At 41.5% G+C, this 18,593-nt stretch overlaps 1 protein-coding gene across 2 annotated transcripts; it reads right to left on the bottom strand.

Moving 5' to 3' along the window:
• Positions 1–12,693: 12,693 nt before the first annotated feature.
• On the bottom strand, positions 12,694–18,358 carry LOC147636245 (endo-1,3;1,4-beta-D-glucanase-like). Of its 2 annotated transcripts, XM_086801678.1 has the most exons (7): positions 18,139–18,358; positions 17,340–17,361; positions 14,188–14,317; positions 14,008–14,095; positions 13,810–13,896; positions 13,259–13,359; positions 12,694–13,135 (listed from the first exon to the last, which is right to left on the bottom strand). In XM_086801678.1, the coding sequence occupies exons 1-7, from the start codon at positions 18,293–18,295 to the stop codon at positions 12,986–12,988; spliced, it is 735 nt and encodes a 244-aa protein (XP_086657804.1). In that variant the 5' UTR covers positions 18,296–18,358; the 3' UTR covers positions 12,694–12,985. The 2 variants fall into 2 exon arrangements, with proteins under 2 accessions (XP_086657804.1, XP_086657805.1); XM_086801679.1 differs by lacking the exons at positions 17,340–17,361; positions 18,139–18,358 and adding an exon at positions 17,040–17,333.
• Positions 18,359–18,593: the final 235 nt, after the last annotated feature.

The raw sequence follows: 18,593 nt of genomic DNA, 5'->3' as shown, positions 1-18,593 counted from the left end.
AAGGGAATATCCAATAAACACACATTTTTCAGTTTTCGGATCCAGCTTAGTTCTCAGCTTATCTGGGCACATGCACATATGCAATGCATCCAAAGACTTTCAGATGAGACAAATCTGTTTCTGCCAGTAAACCTCTCCTCTGGAGTTACATCATGTATGGTTGTAGTTGGAGTCATGTTCATGATGTATACTGCTGTAGAAACAGCCTCAGCCCAATAGTTATGCGGCATATTTTTCTCTTCCATCAATGCTCGTGCAATCTCAGCAATGTGCCTGTTTTTCCACTCAGCAACTCCATTTTGCTGCAGAGTGTATCTGCATGTAAACTGTCTCCGAATACCATTCTTCTTCAAAAATTCAGAGAATTCATTGGAGAAGTACTCTCCCCCTCCATCTGACCTTAGGCACTTTACATATTTCCCTGTTTGCTTTTCAACCAAAACTCTGAAATTCTGAAAGTGAGTGAACACCTCACTCTTCTCCTTCATGAAATATACCCACACTTTCTTTGTGTGGTCATCAATGAATGTCACATAATACCTGCAGCCTCCCATAGACATGGTCTTTGTAGGACCCCATACATCTGAATGCACAACATCTAGTGCATTTCTGCTCACATATCTGTTACGTGAAAATACATGCTTTGTTTGTTTTCCAAATTGGCATGCTTCACATATTCTCTGCATACCTTCCACTTTAAATTTTGGCAGCCCTGTCACAATTCCTTTTGTCTGCATAGACTTCATTCTCTGCACATTCACATGTCCAATTCTTTTATGCCATATGTCTGTGTCTGCAACAATTCCTGAACCATTTGCAAACATCGCAACACTCATTTCAGGCATGTCTACATTCAACGTAAACATTCTGTCCACTCTGTTGCCTTTTGCAACCAACCTGCACTTGTCTTTAAAGTCTTCTTTAAAGTCTTCAACATAACAACCATCAGGGTTAAACCGAACCTGCAAACCCTGCTCAATCATCTGGCCAACTGAAACCAGATTTTTTGTTATGTTCGGAATGTGAAGTACATCTGCAAGATACTTCACTTTGCCATCCTACATAGACAATGGCACATCTCCAATATGGGCAATTGGATGAGCAGTGTTATCCCCTGTTTCCACAAAACCTAGTCTTTCCGAGTTTTTCATCTCCTTGAACCACTCCCCATGACTTGTTATGTGGTTCGAAGCACCTGAATCCACATACCATACATCATCTTTTTGTGCTGCATCAACATTTTCAGACATGGCATTCACGACATGCTGCATAACAAACAATCTTTCATTATCCTCATTATTTCTGCTTGAGGATGCATAGTTGTTTTGCTGCACTTTTCCATTTTGCATGTCAGCCTGCTTCTTATAACATTCTGCCTGCACATGTCCAGGGGCTTACCACAATAATAGCATTCACGTGCATCATTATACTGCCTTTGCCAATTTCCACGGCCTCTTTGACTCCCCCTGCCTCTGAATTTGCCTCTTCCACCTGCGTGTTGTTGTTGTTGTTGTGAATTCTGGGACTGTTGTTGTTGCTACTGCTGGCCATAATTCTGATTACCTGTTCGGCCACCTCCTTGACCGTGTCCACGGCCTCCTCTACCTCGTCCTCTTCTTGAACTTGTGTAGAAGGCCTATTGCTCTGAACTATTTTTGTTTTGTGAAGACTGTTGGTCTTCACCCAAGCTCTTCTCTTCTATAATCAGCATAGACACCAAATCTGTTGAGATATCGAGCTCACCTAGTGAGGCGGTGGACACTGATGACCCGCCTGGGGGATAGGCCCCACACTTACACCACTGGCATGGTTGATGAGATCATGGGAGATATGCGGCCAGTGGGATGACAGGCTGTGTGACAGCCATTCTAGAGACTGGCATAGTTATAGCGCCAACTCATTTAGTCGGGTTCACACTATAGAGAACCCGTGTATGTATTGGTTGAGTACCTTTCATATTGTGTGTACTCTTATCTTGTATATGGTGTGTTGAGTGTTGAGTAGAGAAGAAGAAGATTTTCAGCCTCTCACCTTGTGTGTTCTCTATTAGGGTTTTGTGAGTGTGTGTGTGTGCTTGCAAGAGCTCAAGCTCTCTTCCCCCCTGCATCTTTTCATGGTATCAAAGCCTGGTTTGTGCTAAGGGCTGAGCTGCAAGCAAGAGAACCACAGGAAGCGGTACGAGGGTAAGAGCTGCAACCACTCTTCCCTATTTGTGTTAGTGACTACACCCTTGTCGGGAGCTCTACGGGAGGCACTGGCAAATGGTCTCTGATTGAGGAGCTTTCTTCACGGGAGTAAAGCTATAGGGCAACTATACTGTCCTCTTGGACCAAATTTTCTAGGCTGAAAACACATTTCGGGCGCGTCTGGACCTCCATTTTTCAGAAAGCAGGTGATTTCGAGCACTGCGGGTAAGTCATCGATTCTCTGCAGAACTCTGTTTTTAGAACTGCAGGAAGACAGATTGACTGTGCAGACACTGTGGGTGCTGCAAAGAGGTCTACAGTTGCCATTGGGTGTATGTATGCACATTGAAGTCACTGGTTGTGACATTTGAGAGTACTACAGTACCGCTGTGCAGAAAATACAGCATTTGTGCAGAAAAAACCAGAGTGCAGTTTCTGGTAAAATTGTGTGTTTGGTAAGATGTCTAATGATGGCATAACACAGATTGTGGCTGAGAAGCTGGATAAGAATAACTTCCATGCTTGGAGGTTCAGGTTGACGAATTTCCTGATGGGAAAAGGCTATTGGGACTACATAGAAGGTGAGCATGAAGAGGCACCGGAGATACCGGATATAAATCCACTGCAGATGTGAAAGAGTTTAAAGACTGGAACCAAGGAGCCAGGAAGGTTATGTATTGGCTCTCCATTAGTATACAGGACACCATGATTGGGCACATTCAGGATGCCAAGTCCCCCAAGGAGGCATGGGACACCTTGGTAAAGCTTTATGAAACAAATACCAAGGCATGCAAGATACAGTTGAGGAATGAACTTCATACTGTGGAGAAAAAGAGCATGTCTGTGAATGACTATTGTGGAATCCCTTGCATCTATTGGTGTGTCAGTAGATGATGATGATAAGGTGGAGGTCTGTCTACGTGGTCTCGGGCCACAATACAAGGCGCGTGCGCGTGAGTGTGGTTTAGTATATATGTGTGTATAGGAGAGATTTGTGTATACGAGAGAAAACATTGCTCAGATTGCGCGAGCATTGATGGGAGAGAAGAATATGCCGCATAGCTATTGGGCTGAGGCTGTTTCTACAGCAGTTTACATTATGAACAGGACTCTATTTGCAGCCATACATGATCTAACTCCAGAGGAGAGGTTTACTGGCAAAAAACCTGATTTGTCTCATCTGAAAGTCTTTGGATGCACTGCATATGTGCATGTGCCAGTTGAGCTGAGAATTAAGGTGGATCCAAAAGCTGAAAAATGTGTGTTTATTGGGTATTCCCTTGAGCAAAAGGGATACAGGTGTTATAAACCTGCTACACGTGAGTTGAGGGTAAGCAGGGATGTTGTTTTTTATGAGATGATCAGCTGGTATGCTGCTGAAAAAGAAGCTGTTGGGGTTGATGTGAGTGAAAATTCAGCAATCATAGTCTTTGAGTGGACTAGGAGAGTCCTCATCTAGTGGTTGAGTTGTTGATAGACCATGGAGTGGCAGGTTGCGTCATAATACCAGTCCTGCAAATGTGATTAGTATATCACATAAAGGCAAAGAGAAAGTGGTTGATCCCCTTAGTATGCCTGACATTTCTGCAGGGCATTCTCATGTTAATGGAGAGTCTAGTGGCTCAGAGATGAGCCTTGATGAGGATCTTGTGATACCAGCTATGAGAACACCTGGTGTAAAGAAGGCTATATGGAAGCCATGAATGCAAAGCTGCAAAGATCTGGGAGAGTGAAGAATCCTGTGCAGAGGTTTACCTATGATGGTGGTTATGTTGCACATCACTATGTATACATGCAGGTTGTAGAGCCCACATGCATTGATGAGGCTGTTAAAAATGTGTGTTGGGAGAAAGCTATGGATGAGGAGATGGATGCACTATATGGAAATAAGACTTGGGATTTAGTGCAATTGCCTGAAGGCAAGAAAGCCATTGGATGTAAGTGGGTGTACAAAGTAAAACATAACAGTGATGGAAGCATAAGCAGGTACAAGGCTAGATTGGTATCCAAAGGATATGCGCAGACATATGGCATTGATTATGAGGAAACTTTCAGCCCAGTTGCCAAGATGGCAACAGTGAGAGTTGTGATAGCAGTGGCTGCGTCAAAGCAATGGTCTTTACATTAGATGGATGTAAAGAATGCATTCTTGCATGGGGATTTGCACGAAGAGATGTATATGTTGCAACCACCTGGTTATGAGGATGTGAGTCACCTCGAGCATATTTGCAGGTTGAAGAAAGCCTTGTATGGCTTAAAACAAGCACCAAGAGCATGGTCTGACAAGATTTGTGAATATCTTGTTACTATGGGCTTTCATGTAGCCAATGCAGATTTCTCACTGTATGTGAGACACAGTGATAGAGAGGTTGTGCTTGTTGTCATCTATGTAGATGACCTGATCATTACGGGGGACCATGATGCAGAGATCTTTGATGTAAAGATCTTGCTTAGACAGAAGTTTGAGATGAAGGATCTGGGGGAGCTCAAATATTTCTTGGGCATTGAGGTGATTAGGTCACCACATGTCTATGTGGACATGAAAAGTTACATCCCATTTTAGTGCTCTGAGTATTAGAACAGAGACTAGTGTCCTCTTGAGTTTCTCATAGGATTCTTGGCACTCGCGGTCCAAACCATAGTTGCATTCCGTACTGGTACGAATTGGTTCAGTCCGTACAGTATGTTCTGTACAATGTACATACCACTTGATGTGGACTTTTTTTTAAATCCCCAATGGGTCGCTTCTGCATCGTATAGGATTTCGTACCTTTTTTTATATTTTTCTTAGTATTTTAGGCCGCCATCGTGTATCACATACCTGAACCGTACTGTGCACTTTCAAAACCTGTACCAACGCCGATCTGTTGTCGTACCTTGCTAAGGTGTGGTGTCTCTCTCTCTCTCTCTCTCTCTCTCTCTCTCTCTCTCTCTCTCTCTCTCTCTCTCTCTCTCTCTCTCTCTCTCTCTCTCTCTCTCTCTCTCTCTCTCTCTCTCTCTATCTACTTAGTACTCTCTCTCATGAATGATCATTAACGGCACACACAGACTCTCTCTCTCTCTCTCTCTCTCTCTCTCTCTCTCTCTCTCTCTCTCTCTCTCTCTCTCTCTCTCTCAACCCTTAATTAAACTAATCCTACCCTTAATTTTAACACATTAATCATTACTCCCAATTCAAAAAAAAAATCAATTTTTAAAAATTTCCTTCAAGAATTTCCTCTATTTTCAATCATTCCCTAAGCCCTCTATTTTCAAAAATTACCTCTATTAATTATACATTTTTAATTTTTTTCCAATCATTTCCTCTAATTTTAGAAATTCAATCCCTTGAACAATCCCTAATTTTTTAATGTATTTTTCCCAACCTTCATTCTCGAATCCCTCTATTTTCAAAAATTCAACTGTGCTAATGTGGCTTCTAATATTGATTTTTGTAAATTGTAGCTTGTCCAAGATGCCAAAGGTACCAAATCCTTACTGGGCTGCACACACCATCATCCTTAACATCACATCATCAATTGGTTCAGGCACTTATCATTGAAAGTGTCGTTATTGTAACTTGCAGCAATCTAGCTCGATCATGCGAGTCATCTGCCAAATGTCAAAAATGGGAGGCAAGGGAATTGGTGGGTGCCCAAGTATTCCACGGGAGATGACTGATGCTATTATAAGGGAGAACCCCAAGGAGTTTCCACATGATGGCAAAGAGATTCGTAGCACTATCGTTGATGACGATGTGTTGTTGGATCCTTTGCCTACACATGCAGCACCTATCAGGAAGACAGTTAGGATTTTTGACGATGAGGAAGTGCCTGCTTCTACACCTATTGGGCAACCTTCTAGGCAACGCAACATTGGTTCCTCCTTACACTCCATGTCATGGATCAAGGAGAGACAATGTAGGACAAAGATTAAGATAGAGCACACTATCATCAAGTGTAATCTTTTTCAATGTGCTACGCACAGACCAATGGAAGAGGATGATTGTCGTTGCAATTGTAGGCAATGTGGATGGGTAGACAGGTTTAGAGTATAATAAGATGAGGACCACCATGTTGGAGGAGGAGAAGGAGAGGATTGAGACTTCTCTCCAACCTATCAAAGAATCTTGGAAGAAGTTTAGTTGTACCATCATTTCATATGGTTGGTGTGACACGGGACAGCGCCACATAATAAATATCTTGGTCTCTTCATGTCTTGGCACTTATTTTTTACGTGCAACTGATGCATGCAAGACTAGGGAGTGGATCACAGTTGACTTTATCTACCACCACATTCGTCAAGTTATTGTGGAGGTGGGGGTAGATAATGTGGTGCAAGTGGTAACAGAAAATGCCTCTAAGTACAAGAGGATGGGTGAGCTAATTGAAGAACAGTTTCCAAGCATTGTGTGGACTCCTGCTACTGCACAGTCCTTGGATCTTCTTATGGAGGATATTCGGAGCTTAAGTTGGGTGAAGCCCATCATCGACGATGCTACATGCATAACTACTTTCTTTAGAAAGAAGCACCAAGCATTGGCTATTTTTCGCTCTCATAGTGCGAAAGATATCATACGACCCTCCAAGATCAAATTCGCTTATATGTATTTGGTCTTGGAGCATTTATATGATGTTCGAGATGCTCTTCGCCAATCAGTGGGTTAATGCACCTTGGAGACAAATGCATAATGCAAATCATGAAGCCACGTATGTACCTATGGTTGTTGACATTCACAAGGTATATTAGATTGTGCGCCTTGTAGAGAGGAGATGGGATTGGATGCGGCATCCAATTCATGGTATGGCAACACTATTGTATCCTCTCTACAAGGGTGCAGATCTTTTCATGGACATGACGCTTCTATCCATGAGAGATCAGTACATGAGTAATGTACTGATCGATGAGCAACAGGTATACATTGATCGAGAGATGATAGGGCACACCAATTACCTTGGAGAATTCTATAGTCGCGCTGTTTATATGCTGCTAGAGGTGTGTAAGACGCCTCTTGATTGGTGGGAGACACATGGATACCATCAGCCTCAACTAAAAGCCCTTGCACTTCAGCTATTATTCTAAGCAATAATACAAAATAAATATTGATAAAAAATTTGACTTTGGAGTCACGAGTGTAGAGTGCAAGCTTTAAGATTTGTTATAACTAAGACTTGAATCTTCGTGGATTTAAGGATTGTTCCTCTAGAGCCTGTGAGAGGAACTGAAGTTCCTACTCTCTTATCCACACGAAGATTTGAAACCGCTTGAGCACAGCACAACTAGAGAGGTTGGTGTTTTACAGAGCCAATCTTCTACTAATTTGAAATCTTTGAAAGATAGACCAAAACCAACTTCCTCACTTCTTCAGCTCAACAGAGTTGTCCTTCCACCTCTAAAGGCACCAAGGTATATATTCCTGGTGCACAGTCTAGAGGGAGAGCCGCCAGAGCGATCAGTAAACGTGGTCCAGAGCACCGGATGCAAACTCTTCCAGAGGAGATACCTAAGACCTCTACCATTGTTGAGAGGAGATACCAGGTGATGTGGAAAAACGAGAGCCACTATATGATTCTGATAGGAATCTTCTCACAGATGAAGACTACTCATCATCCTCATCTTCAAGCTTGGATGATGATGAGTGAGAGCAAGCCATATGGCTATTAACATTTATGCTTTGTAGTATATACTAGGATTTCAGCTTCAACATGACTTCATGTTGTATGCAGTGCAGCTCATTTAACATTTATATAACATACATGTTTGCATTTCAATTGTTTTTTGTGCATCTTTGTGTACCAATATTGCTAAATTATGAATGATTTATAATGTGTTTTTTTATACACATTTTTATTAAAAAAAAGTGAACATACTTAAAGTACTTATCTCGATATGTACTTGTACGTATACCATACCGTACCACACCATACCTAAAGTACTCAACAACTGGTCCAAACAAAATAATCAACAGTCAACATAACGGACAGGCAATGTCAACGTACATAAAAATAAATCTTTTATAGTACCCAACACGAATCTCTCTACTCCTTTTGCATTTTTTGGAGGTAGTAATTCCACTTACTTTGATTTTACCGTCATCTGTAGAAATACCATTCCATTATATAATGTTCTTAGAATCACACCATGCTTTATCATCAATTGACATTTTTCAAGATTCAAATAGATTCAATAAAGTCTGCATCTCAAAAACACTTTTCTAAGACACCTCAAGTGCTCCTTCCAAAGAGTAGCCACAACCAAGTCATTCATGAAGATCTCAAGAAATTCTCTAAGATAGTCTTTGGAAGGTTGTTGGAGCATTGGCTAGGCCAAAAGACATAACTTGTATGTAAAGGTACCCCACTCCATAATGAAAGCAATTTTGTACTAGTCAACAAGGTCAACTTGAACTTGAATATAGCCAAGGAAGCCATCTAAGAAGCTATAAGCTTCTTTTCTTGCTACCCTTTCAAGAACATGTTCAGTAAAGACTAAAGGATAATGGTCTTTTATTGTCATGCATTTATTTTTTTTAGATTTACACACTTGGAGATTTCCATTGTTTTTGGGTACTATCACAATTGCAGCACCCATTTCATGTGTTTAATCTAATAAATACATTTAGCTTTGATTAGTTTATCAATTTCATCTCGAATGAGTTTTCCATAATTTGGATCCATAGGACGATCTCTTTGTTGCACTGGCCATGCATCATCCAAGATGTGAATAGTGTGTTTGCATCCTTCAAGAGGAAATCCTTTCATGTCTGTGTATGGATTCCATGCAAACACATCCTTGAATGCTTGTTGTGAAGCTTAACGAGATCTTTCTCATCATTTGGAATTAAGTTAGTGGCAATATAAACTAGCTTAGGATAGTCACCCAATTCGACGAGATCAACTTAATTAACCTCGACCAATCCTTCATATGATGGCCCAAAATTTTCATCCTTAGTCCTTTTAGCTCATTCACCAAAAAATATCACGTTTACCTATGTTGTAATTTCTGAAGTAGTTGGGCATCCTTGAAATGTCTTCCTCAAGTTGTTCCTCTTTGCAAGTCTTCTTTTTAGTATCTTTTTCAGCCTCCTTTAATTATTTAGATTCAATGGTTTGGACTAGTGTTATATCGTCCCAATCATTTTTAAGAGTTTTTGTAAGTTCTCCAAATGATTTGATTGTGCCCACATATTGCACGAAATGCTCCTCACTTTCTAATTTGGGGTGGGGAGTCGAAACTCTCGATTTTAATAGTGTATTTCTTATCTTTCCCATTTTATTGGAATGAAAGTCATTGTAACCACTTTCATCTTGACAATTCTGTTCATGGAAAATCTTCAAAAGCTTTTATTGGACTACATGCAAAGTTGCCAATAGTTGCACCCAATCTTCACAATATAATGGATCCAGAATAGAAGGAATTTCCTATTCTTCATCTTTGGTCAGAGTAGTGATCTTCTTGATATCCACATCAAGACCTTCATTTATATGTCCTTTCTCAACAAAGATTTGTTCAAGACCAACTATCTTATATTTTCACATCAAATACTTATTTCAATGGATTTTCTCGAATGAGTTTGTGTCTAATGTAAGATCTATTGGAAATCTTGTGACAAGGTAAACACTCTGATTAGTCGAATTGAGTTTAATCGTTTGCTCATTCTTTCTTAGATAATTGTTGCTTGTCCCCCAATCATGGATCATCAACAACTATCTCATGAAAGGCCTACCTAAAATAACATCATAGTTTGTAAGGCTATGAAAATCCATGAATACAAAGGTGTGTTCAAAGGTAATAGCACGTTTCCATGCGCATTTGGCTAACTTTTCCAAATGGCCTCTATACAACCATCAACCATCTTAAAAGAGACTACTAAGGACTCACGTGCGGGTTTTTCCCACTTCAACCAACAAGCTTTAATTGCTATACTTACTCATGCTCCACCATCAAGCATGGTTGAGATCTAATATCCTTAAGGAGATAGTAATGGTTAAATTCATATCTTCACCTTCATAATATTGATACTCTCAACTTGTTAAAACTTGTTAATCAAGAATGCTCTCTTCATTATCCCAAGTCTTCTCCATCGCCAATATTAGGCTCTACATACTTCGCTCTAAGCCAACCCCCTAACTAATCTCGTACATCATTCCACATTGTCAAATTGTCTTGCAAAAGTTTTCTCTGAAGGAATAGTAATTAGAGTAGACAAGATAGTTTGCAAACAACGTCCCAAGGATACTAATCCTTTTCTTGCATATGAACTTTCTTTGGAAATCGAATGGATCTTGCCATAAAAGGCCTGGGAAAAGACCTCCATTTGATTCTGTCTCACTTCCTAAACAATGAGGAAGAGCTTGTTAGGGGTCATTCCAACAAGCAACATAATAACTTACTAGTTGAAAACAAATGTATTAATATGCCTAAGCCCAATTGGTTCAAAACTCACAAGGTTATAGACTAGACAAAGAATAAACACAAAAACACAAAAGTTCACTCATTCACTCACACAGATAGTACACAATGAATGATTATTATTGTGCTTCTCAAACTAGTATACTGTTGCTATGTCAAAAAACTTCCATCTTCACCTGATCTCTCTATTTCTCTTTCTTGTACTCCTTACTACTTCCTACTATACTATCTTGGAAGGACCTTTCTTGTCCTACCGTTGGCCTCTCTGTTACAAAAATATTCTGTTACAAGACTCTTACAATAGCATGCATATGATTACAATGTGTGCTAAAGCATGTGCACTATAAAGTCTACATTGACCGCCCGACAAAATCCAGAGACTGGTGAGACCTTAAAAAACTACCAACAGTAGACAACATTGCACATATGGCAACACACATACGCACTCAATGTAGTCATATGTATGATGTTGTAACCGTCGTGTAACACAATACTCTTATAGAAGAAAGGCCAACAACGGGACAAGCTTCCACGATAGTAAAGTAGAAAGCAAGGAGGAGTACAAGCAAGATATAGAGAGAGAAGGAGAACAATCGAAGACATAAGTTTTTTGAAAGAGTAGCATTGTACTAGTTTGAGAAACGCAGTAATAGAGTGTGAACATCATTCATTGTGTACAATCTAAGTGAGCAAGTGAGTAAACTTTTGTGTTTCTGTGTGTATCCTCTAATCAATCATTGTGTACTATCTAAGTGAGCAAGTGAGTGAACTTTTGTTTCTTTGTATTCAATCTATGAGCTTGTGAGTTAAGTAACCATTGGGCTTAGACATTGACAAATTTGCTTTCAACCAATGACTCTCTTGCCCATCGGATTGACCCTCAACACTTTGCCGATCCTACTGGTTTCACTCTCACCATTTTTCTCACTAAGACAACATTCTAGCATAGCACTTCACAAGGGGAGGGGTGCAACTTCTTGCAGAAGCAACAGCAAGTTGCCCACTTAGTGCATAATCAACTGCAGCGGCAGCACGCCTCGCTAGCCTTGGCAAAAGGTCCCATTCTTCCCAAACATTAATCAGCACCTAATAGCTAACCAAGGAGGAAACAAGTTCCCCACCTACAAGGGAAAAAGAAGGCTGAAGACCCTAACACACATCATGAAATTCAAGACTGTCTGGAAGGTGAATCACCCTCGTGCCCATGTTCCAAATGAAAGAAAGCGGAACTAGTTCTAGGCCACGTTCGAAGATATACCAAATGAACGGGTATATCCCAAAATGACACGGACTACTTCTACACCTTCCATGCACTGAAAAAGACATTCCTCAAAAGATTCGGGACTGTCAAAACTAACCCTGAAAAACAAGACAAGCTAAGAAGTCAGAAACATAAGTTGTTAGTGGAAGATTATCCTCACTCTACATGCAAGGCTCTCCCCCTTGAAGACAGACCATCAAAAGCGGTTCTTGTGGACTACGATCTCAACAAGAAACTGAAGGCGACGGTCACAGCCACCAACATCGACCATGAAGGGGGTTTGATGGGCTCATGGAAGCAGCTAAACTAGCAGATCGAAATATAGGCTTGGAAAAGAATACCAAAAAAAAAGAAAACTCAAGAAGTATTACTCTTCAAACAACTCTGGAAGCGAGTTGGAATCAGAAGACTCAGAATCTGAGTCAGATGCTGAGGACACCAGGTGCAGCAAGAACAGCAAATGCAAGGACAAGAAGGACAAGGTGGACGTCTTAGCCAAGAAGGTTGCGGAGAAGCTCGCTGTGAGGTCTCAAAAGACCTCCAGTTCATCTGACTACCAACTAAGCTAACCTAAGATTCTCCCCGGCTGATCCGAAGGAAGATTCTCACCAACACTAAGCTGTAAACTAACTGTGCAAAGCTTTTACATGCGGAGGTGATCACAAGCGAACACACAGCTTGATTTTGCTAAGTACCAGACCCTAGCTTCATGAGGGTGCAGGCCCTCAAATCTATGTCAAGATTCAGTCAGAATTGGCCTTGCGGAAAGGCGAACGTTCATTCATCCTTATGAGTGCCTTCTCTGCCCACAACACAAACATGCCTACTACCTACAAGGTAGCAAACTGAAGCCTCTTAAATACTCTCTATCTATATGACATTATTATTTAGATTCTTCCCATTGCATAGCTTTTTTTGTACTGTGAGATCCCAGAACTTAGCTCGATCACTCAGAGTGATCGAGCTTACTCTTCTTTGTTCTCCTTGCAATTCATCTTATCTAGTTGCGAAGAATTTTGAACCATACAACACTTGCCTGCATAACTGTGGTCCTTGTTTCTATGGTATATTATGTCCTACCAAAAGGGTACTCCCTCCTTTCTCACATACATGGAAGCAAAGCAAAGGCTTCTAATAGCCAATAATGCTATGCACTTCCCTGCATACACATTTGAAACCAAGAGATCATATCATCATGAGCAGCTTCTGCTTGCTTGGCAACTTGTTCATCAAGTGGATCATAGCGCACAGTCCACCCATGTTGGACTCCAGGATAAATCTTCACAAAATGCTCAACCTGTGGAGTGCATAAACTGTAAGAGAAAAAGAATGCCACAAAATGGAACAAGATCACTTCTAGCTTTAACTTTGACAGTCAATGTTAAGAAACAAAGAGACCTGGGCTAGTCCAACACATTACCCCTGCTTCATTTTTCAGAATTGTTCGAAACTCTTCAATAACATGAACAGGTGTTGACGTATCTATTTCAGCTGCTAAAATTGCAGTGGGAACCTGGACAGCTGCAAAGAATACCCAATGAGGGGTTTAACTCAAAATAAACATACATAAGAGAAAACCAATGAGGGCTTAAACTTACTTACATGCAAGCGTACATACGATGCATGCACAAACATAGACATACAACACAAGCATGCAAGCTGAAACTCAAATACATACATATACATACAACATGCATAAATGAACGCCCGCATGCAAGCATAAACTCAAATACATACATATACTTATACATACAGCATGCAAAGCTTAAACCCAAATACTACATATCGTAAACGTGCATTCATAGTACATACATACACCCATACATGCATACGTACATCCATCGATACATGCAACACATACATAGGCACCCATGCATATACACGTAAATCCACCCAAATACACATGCATCATAATCATTCCAGACATCCCCTCTCTCGTTCTCTCTTTGTAAAACATATGTATGAGCTCACCCTTAACATCTTCTGTGGTGACTCGAGAAGGATGGAGAAGCACAACTGCTTTAATGCTACTCCCTCTTGAGCTGATAGCAATCTTGGCTACATGTGTCATCCATTAAAATGTCAGGCAACTCAGCAAGAAAATCCTTGAACGAAAAGCTACAAATCTCTTAACAAGTTTACTTGACAGTAGCGCCTCAAGGCTCATACCTCCCCAACAAAATCCTGCAACTCCAATTGCCATAATTCCCTTCATTTGTAGCATGTTTACAATCTTCTTGAAATCATCCATTGGTTTCTGCATAATTACCACAGTCAGACTATTGTCAGTAATAGATAATACTTTGTGCTGTTCACGAAACCCATGTAAATTGTGAAGTTGGATTTTACTCCCTCCGGATGATGCTTGGCCAACCATTCCTGACGATTCTCTGTGCGCACAGGGTCATAGGGGTCATCATATAGAAGGTCTGGCACTACAACCAGAAAGCCTGCTGCTGCAACCTTATCTGCAAGCTTCCTGTGTTACACAAAGAGGCACCAATTTTGGAACAGTTAACATAAGGATAATAAGAAACAGAACTTAAGAATGACGAGAAGGAATGAGGCTGAGGTTGGCTTTTCAGACCAGTGGACACCTGTGCAACTGCACGAGTGGGCACATGCCGATGTTTTTTGGGTGCACGAGTACGCTCGCAACAGGCACTGAAGATAACAGGGCGGCCCACCACATGTAAACATCTAGTGTGCACATGCCGCTAAAAGGGGAACATCTAATACAAAGCCACAGTGGTGAGAATATAACCATAGACCTCCACATTCTTGTCAAAGCACTTTACGCTATGCCACTCCGATTTGTGATCAGAGAAAACATACTATACAAGGTTTGGGATTTGAACCAGTAGATGAACAGCCACACTCTGATACCAATGTAATACACCCCTCAAGGTGTAAGCTCGTATTGGGCACCGTATTGTGATTTAGCAACACATAAGATCCTTATGACAGCTCAATACAATAGACGAAACTGAAAATAGAAAGATGCTCTGTAACACCAAACTCAGGCCGACCCCCCCCCCCAATACCAAGTATACTATTGGAGTATTTTATTGGTACAATGTTCCACAAGCTTTTAAGCCAGATTTTCCATAAATGCACCAGGCATGAATACAGATACCAAACAAGGGGTCAGAGAAGAGCCCTTCTTAATTGATGTCCCTAGAGAAAATCTTCCCGCCCTTCACTGAAGTAAACAGTCACGATACTAGTTTTCCGGGTTCACACATGATACTAGTGTGCCCATACTGGACACTCTCCGTGGGAGAAAACTCGTAGATAGATGTCAATGTTGTCCAACCTATAGCATAATGACTAGCTCGGCTGCAGCAAACTGACAGCTTGTAAAGAAGCAATCAATAGCACGTGTGGCACCGAGAAGAAGGGGAGGAGCGATCAGCAGCTAAAGCCATCTCACCACCTCCACCCAGTTCTTCTCATCATCACTCAAGTTTGCAAGCAAGGATGTCTCGTCTACACCCCCCCTCACCCCCCCGCGGAGCCATGCCATTACCCCCACTCCCCCATATTATTTATGGCACTAATAAGCACTATATAAGTGAGTCTTGGATTATTATTGATTCATTGTGGTTTGGATCTGGACCAAGAGGCTTCCTCTTGCCATGGACATGACAGATCACAAGTAGTCTTGCTGAGGGCCCCTATGGGCAAGCATTGGTGGTATGGGGCACTAGGGCTAACTGGCATGGACTCGTTGGAGTGGAATCTTAGCCCCTGGCTCGAGGGAGCTTTGCCAACATGAAACTACAATTGGATGGTGAGCTTGCATGCACCCTTCTTTGTTTGTACTGATCTTGATAATGCCTATATATTAGGTGATCCTTGGAAGGAGTCCCTTACAGCTGAATACGCTATTCGCAACAAACCTCCACTACCTTGGCTCCCCGCTCCAAAGACATGCAGAAAATGTATACAATGGGGCAAGAGAAGACCAATTCATTAAAAAAAGTAGGCCAACTACGTTATCTAACTTGCCTTATTTTGATTCACAATTTGGTGGGCACCCTATTCTTGCCCATTCTAAGCACCTCACACTTAAAAGCTTCTTTTAACCCTTTATAGTTCAGGATCACAACATGGGCTCGTTCTTTTGCGAAACCCTAAGCCTAACCCTAACCAATAGCATGACACATCAATGTAAGTGATGGAGCTCATGCATTTGACATGTCCCTACCATAACTTTTAATGGCACTTTCTAGATTGTATTCCAATAGCAGTTCAAGAACCACATCTAAACCCGATTTAAATCCACATCCACATGTAGCATCCAGAATGATCGCTCTTTCCACTGTTCCGAGATAAGAGGGAGGAAATGTCACATGCATGAGCTCCAACACTTAGATGTATGTGTCATGTAGGTTTAGGGTTTTGTTCAAGAATCAGCCCATGTTGTGAGCCCTAAAATATGATAAAACCAATCCAAAAAGTAACAGATCCAGCTTTCAGATACAGCCGGAAAAGCAGCAGATCAGTCAAGCATTTCCAATTGCATCTGATTCCTTGTGAGCACCTTCCACAGGTCAAGTAGCTAGAAGCCCATTGGTATACCAACGGAAAGTTCAGGTTATTTCCCAAAACTAATAAAAACCAAAGTGCAATTTAACTCTATCAGAGACTATTCACAAAGCTTCAAATCATTAACTTCATCAAGCATAGCATAGACTACATGCTATCACATCCCCACTCACGTCATTAGCATCAGTTCACACATATAGATATGCCCACTTAGGTAGACAAAATAAACCATCATACTGAGTTTCTCACTTCTCTGAAGGTAAAGGGCAGACTCAACCAAGATGAAGACTAGTGCTACAGAAAACACACACGGAGTAGGTGATCGGGCAAATGCACAGTTAAGATAGAAAGAATTTGCATAAACCAACTCACAATCAGAGCAGACCGGCCTGGTTTGCCAATAAGTGGTTGCAAAGAGAGCGCCCCCCATCCAAAAAAAACAAAACAAAACAAAAACTCACTCTCAACATCACTGTAAGTGCCTTACAGGGGCTGTACCTGTTGTCTCACTAGGTTAGGGGTCCTACTTTGGTGGCATGGAGAGAGAGACAGAGGATGCTTGACCAGCCTTATGCTGGCCAATGATCATTCTCACAAGTAGCTTCTATCTGAAAAGATAAGAAGTTGAAAAAACTTCCCTAACAACCAACCTGCTAAAAAAAAAACCCATAGTGCTGGCATGGAATCGCCACCTCCCGCAGGATGGGACAGGCAGATTCCAACCTCCTGACTTAGCCGCCTCCCAGCACCCATGACGTCAGCAAATCTGCCCATTCCAGCAAACGTCCTCCAGCTATGCCTCAAAGGCCGCACAGGCAGGCATGTGCAACCCTTCCTCTTACACACAAACAATTACAAATTGCCATAGGGACCTTAACATCAACAGCAAACGCTAAGATGGACATACTAATGCCCTTCTAAATATTAAAGACAGAACAAAAAGCGCATACCTAAACAAAGGGGCCTTCCAACCTGCAAAAACACCATGTTCCAATTGTCACACAGTGCACCCTCTGAATCTTCAAGCTTCGAAATATCTATTTATACCTTCATATATCCAACTGTAGTGAAAAGGCTAAAACACCAGTGCAAAGACCCACTTTCAACTAATCAATACAAGGAGAGTGTGTGCACGGAAGTAGATAAGGAATAGCTTTTGTTATAGTTACTAACACTTGGTGAGTGCACAAACAAAGTCATAAGCAAAGAGTAGATAGATGTCTCAATTTTTAAAAAATAGCAAGGAAATTACATCATTATAGCATACTCCTCACTCGTGTGCACACCCTAGGTCTCTAGTCATACATTTGTCAATCATGGTTTCACCCACTATCCTCGATGCTGGATTCAAAAGGTTTGCCTCTTTCTTTTGGACTACTTTGTAACAAGATGTTTCTGTGTTTATATCCCACTATGCATGCTGTATATGGGATCTTCAAGGACTCATAGCCCCTTGTGGTCCTCTCTCTCTCTCTCTCTCTCTCTCTCTCTCTCTCTCTCTCTCTCTCTCGTGCTGGCTTAGCGGTTTACGGATCGCCTCATACACTCTGTCCTCTCTCTCTCTCTCTCTCTCGTTATCCGCAGTAGTTAAGGAGCCCAAGTCCCATTCCATACACATGTTGCTTGGCCAGAATGTTAAAAATCATCTCTTTGCCGCTCTCAAAAACAGCGGTGGGGATTATTCCCCAGATATTAAAAGCTTCTTCTTCTTCTTTCTTCTCTACAAAAAAACAGAGAGAGGGAACTTGCCAAAGATATCAGACACGAGGACAACCGCTGATGAAGCAGTCGAGGAAGGAGAGGACGTAACGTACACCTGGAGTTCGTCCCATCGCTCAACGCCGCCCAAGGAGTCGAGCTGGGCAGCTGGAAGGGGAGGCTGGAAGCAGTGGTCCGAAGAAGCCATTGAGAAAACCTAGCAATTTGGGAACGGCAATTTATGGTCACTGCTGCGATGTCCGGCCAGCCAGCACATTCGGCCTGCCCAGTTTGGAAGTATATTAATACCATTGTATCACGTAGACCTTAGAACACCTTTCCATTGTATATTAACTCATTGCTGCAAAGGTTCCAGAAAAGAACTATTCCCTCTCTACAACCATCTCCCTCTCTCTCTCTTTCACACACACACATGCACATGCACATACACATGACCCTCTCCCTCTTTGTGTCACGTACACACACTCTCAAATGTTGGAACTCTC

Source organism: Cibotium barometz, chromosome 8, assembly GCF_041138505.1.
Source record: "Cibotium barometz isolate CiBa-2024 chromosome 8, ASM4113850v1, whole genome shotgun sequence".
Taxonomy (NCBI): domain Eukaryota; kingdom Viridiplantae; phylum Streptophyta; class Polypodiopsida; order Cyatheales; family Cibotiaceae; genus Cibotium; species Cibotium barometz.
This window is presented reverse-complemented; position numbering and strand designations above follow the sequence as displayed.

What these genes read in the sequence shown, in the direction of transcription:
- LOC147636245 (XM_086801678.1), bottom strand. Translation starts at nt 18,295, where the DNA reads ATGGCTTCTTCGGACCACTGCTTCCAGCCTCCCCTTCCAGCTGCCCAG. An exon ending in TGGAAGGCCCCTTTGTTTAG is followed by an intron (nt 14,318 to 17,339) that starts GTATGCGCTTTT and finishes TGTGTAACACAG; the next exon opens with GAAGCTTGCAGATAAGGTTG. An exon ending in CCAAGCATCATCCGGAGGGA is followed by an intron (nt 14,096 to 14,187) that starts GTAAAATCCAAC and finishes GTAATTATGCAG; the next exon opens with AAACCAATGGATGATTTCAA.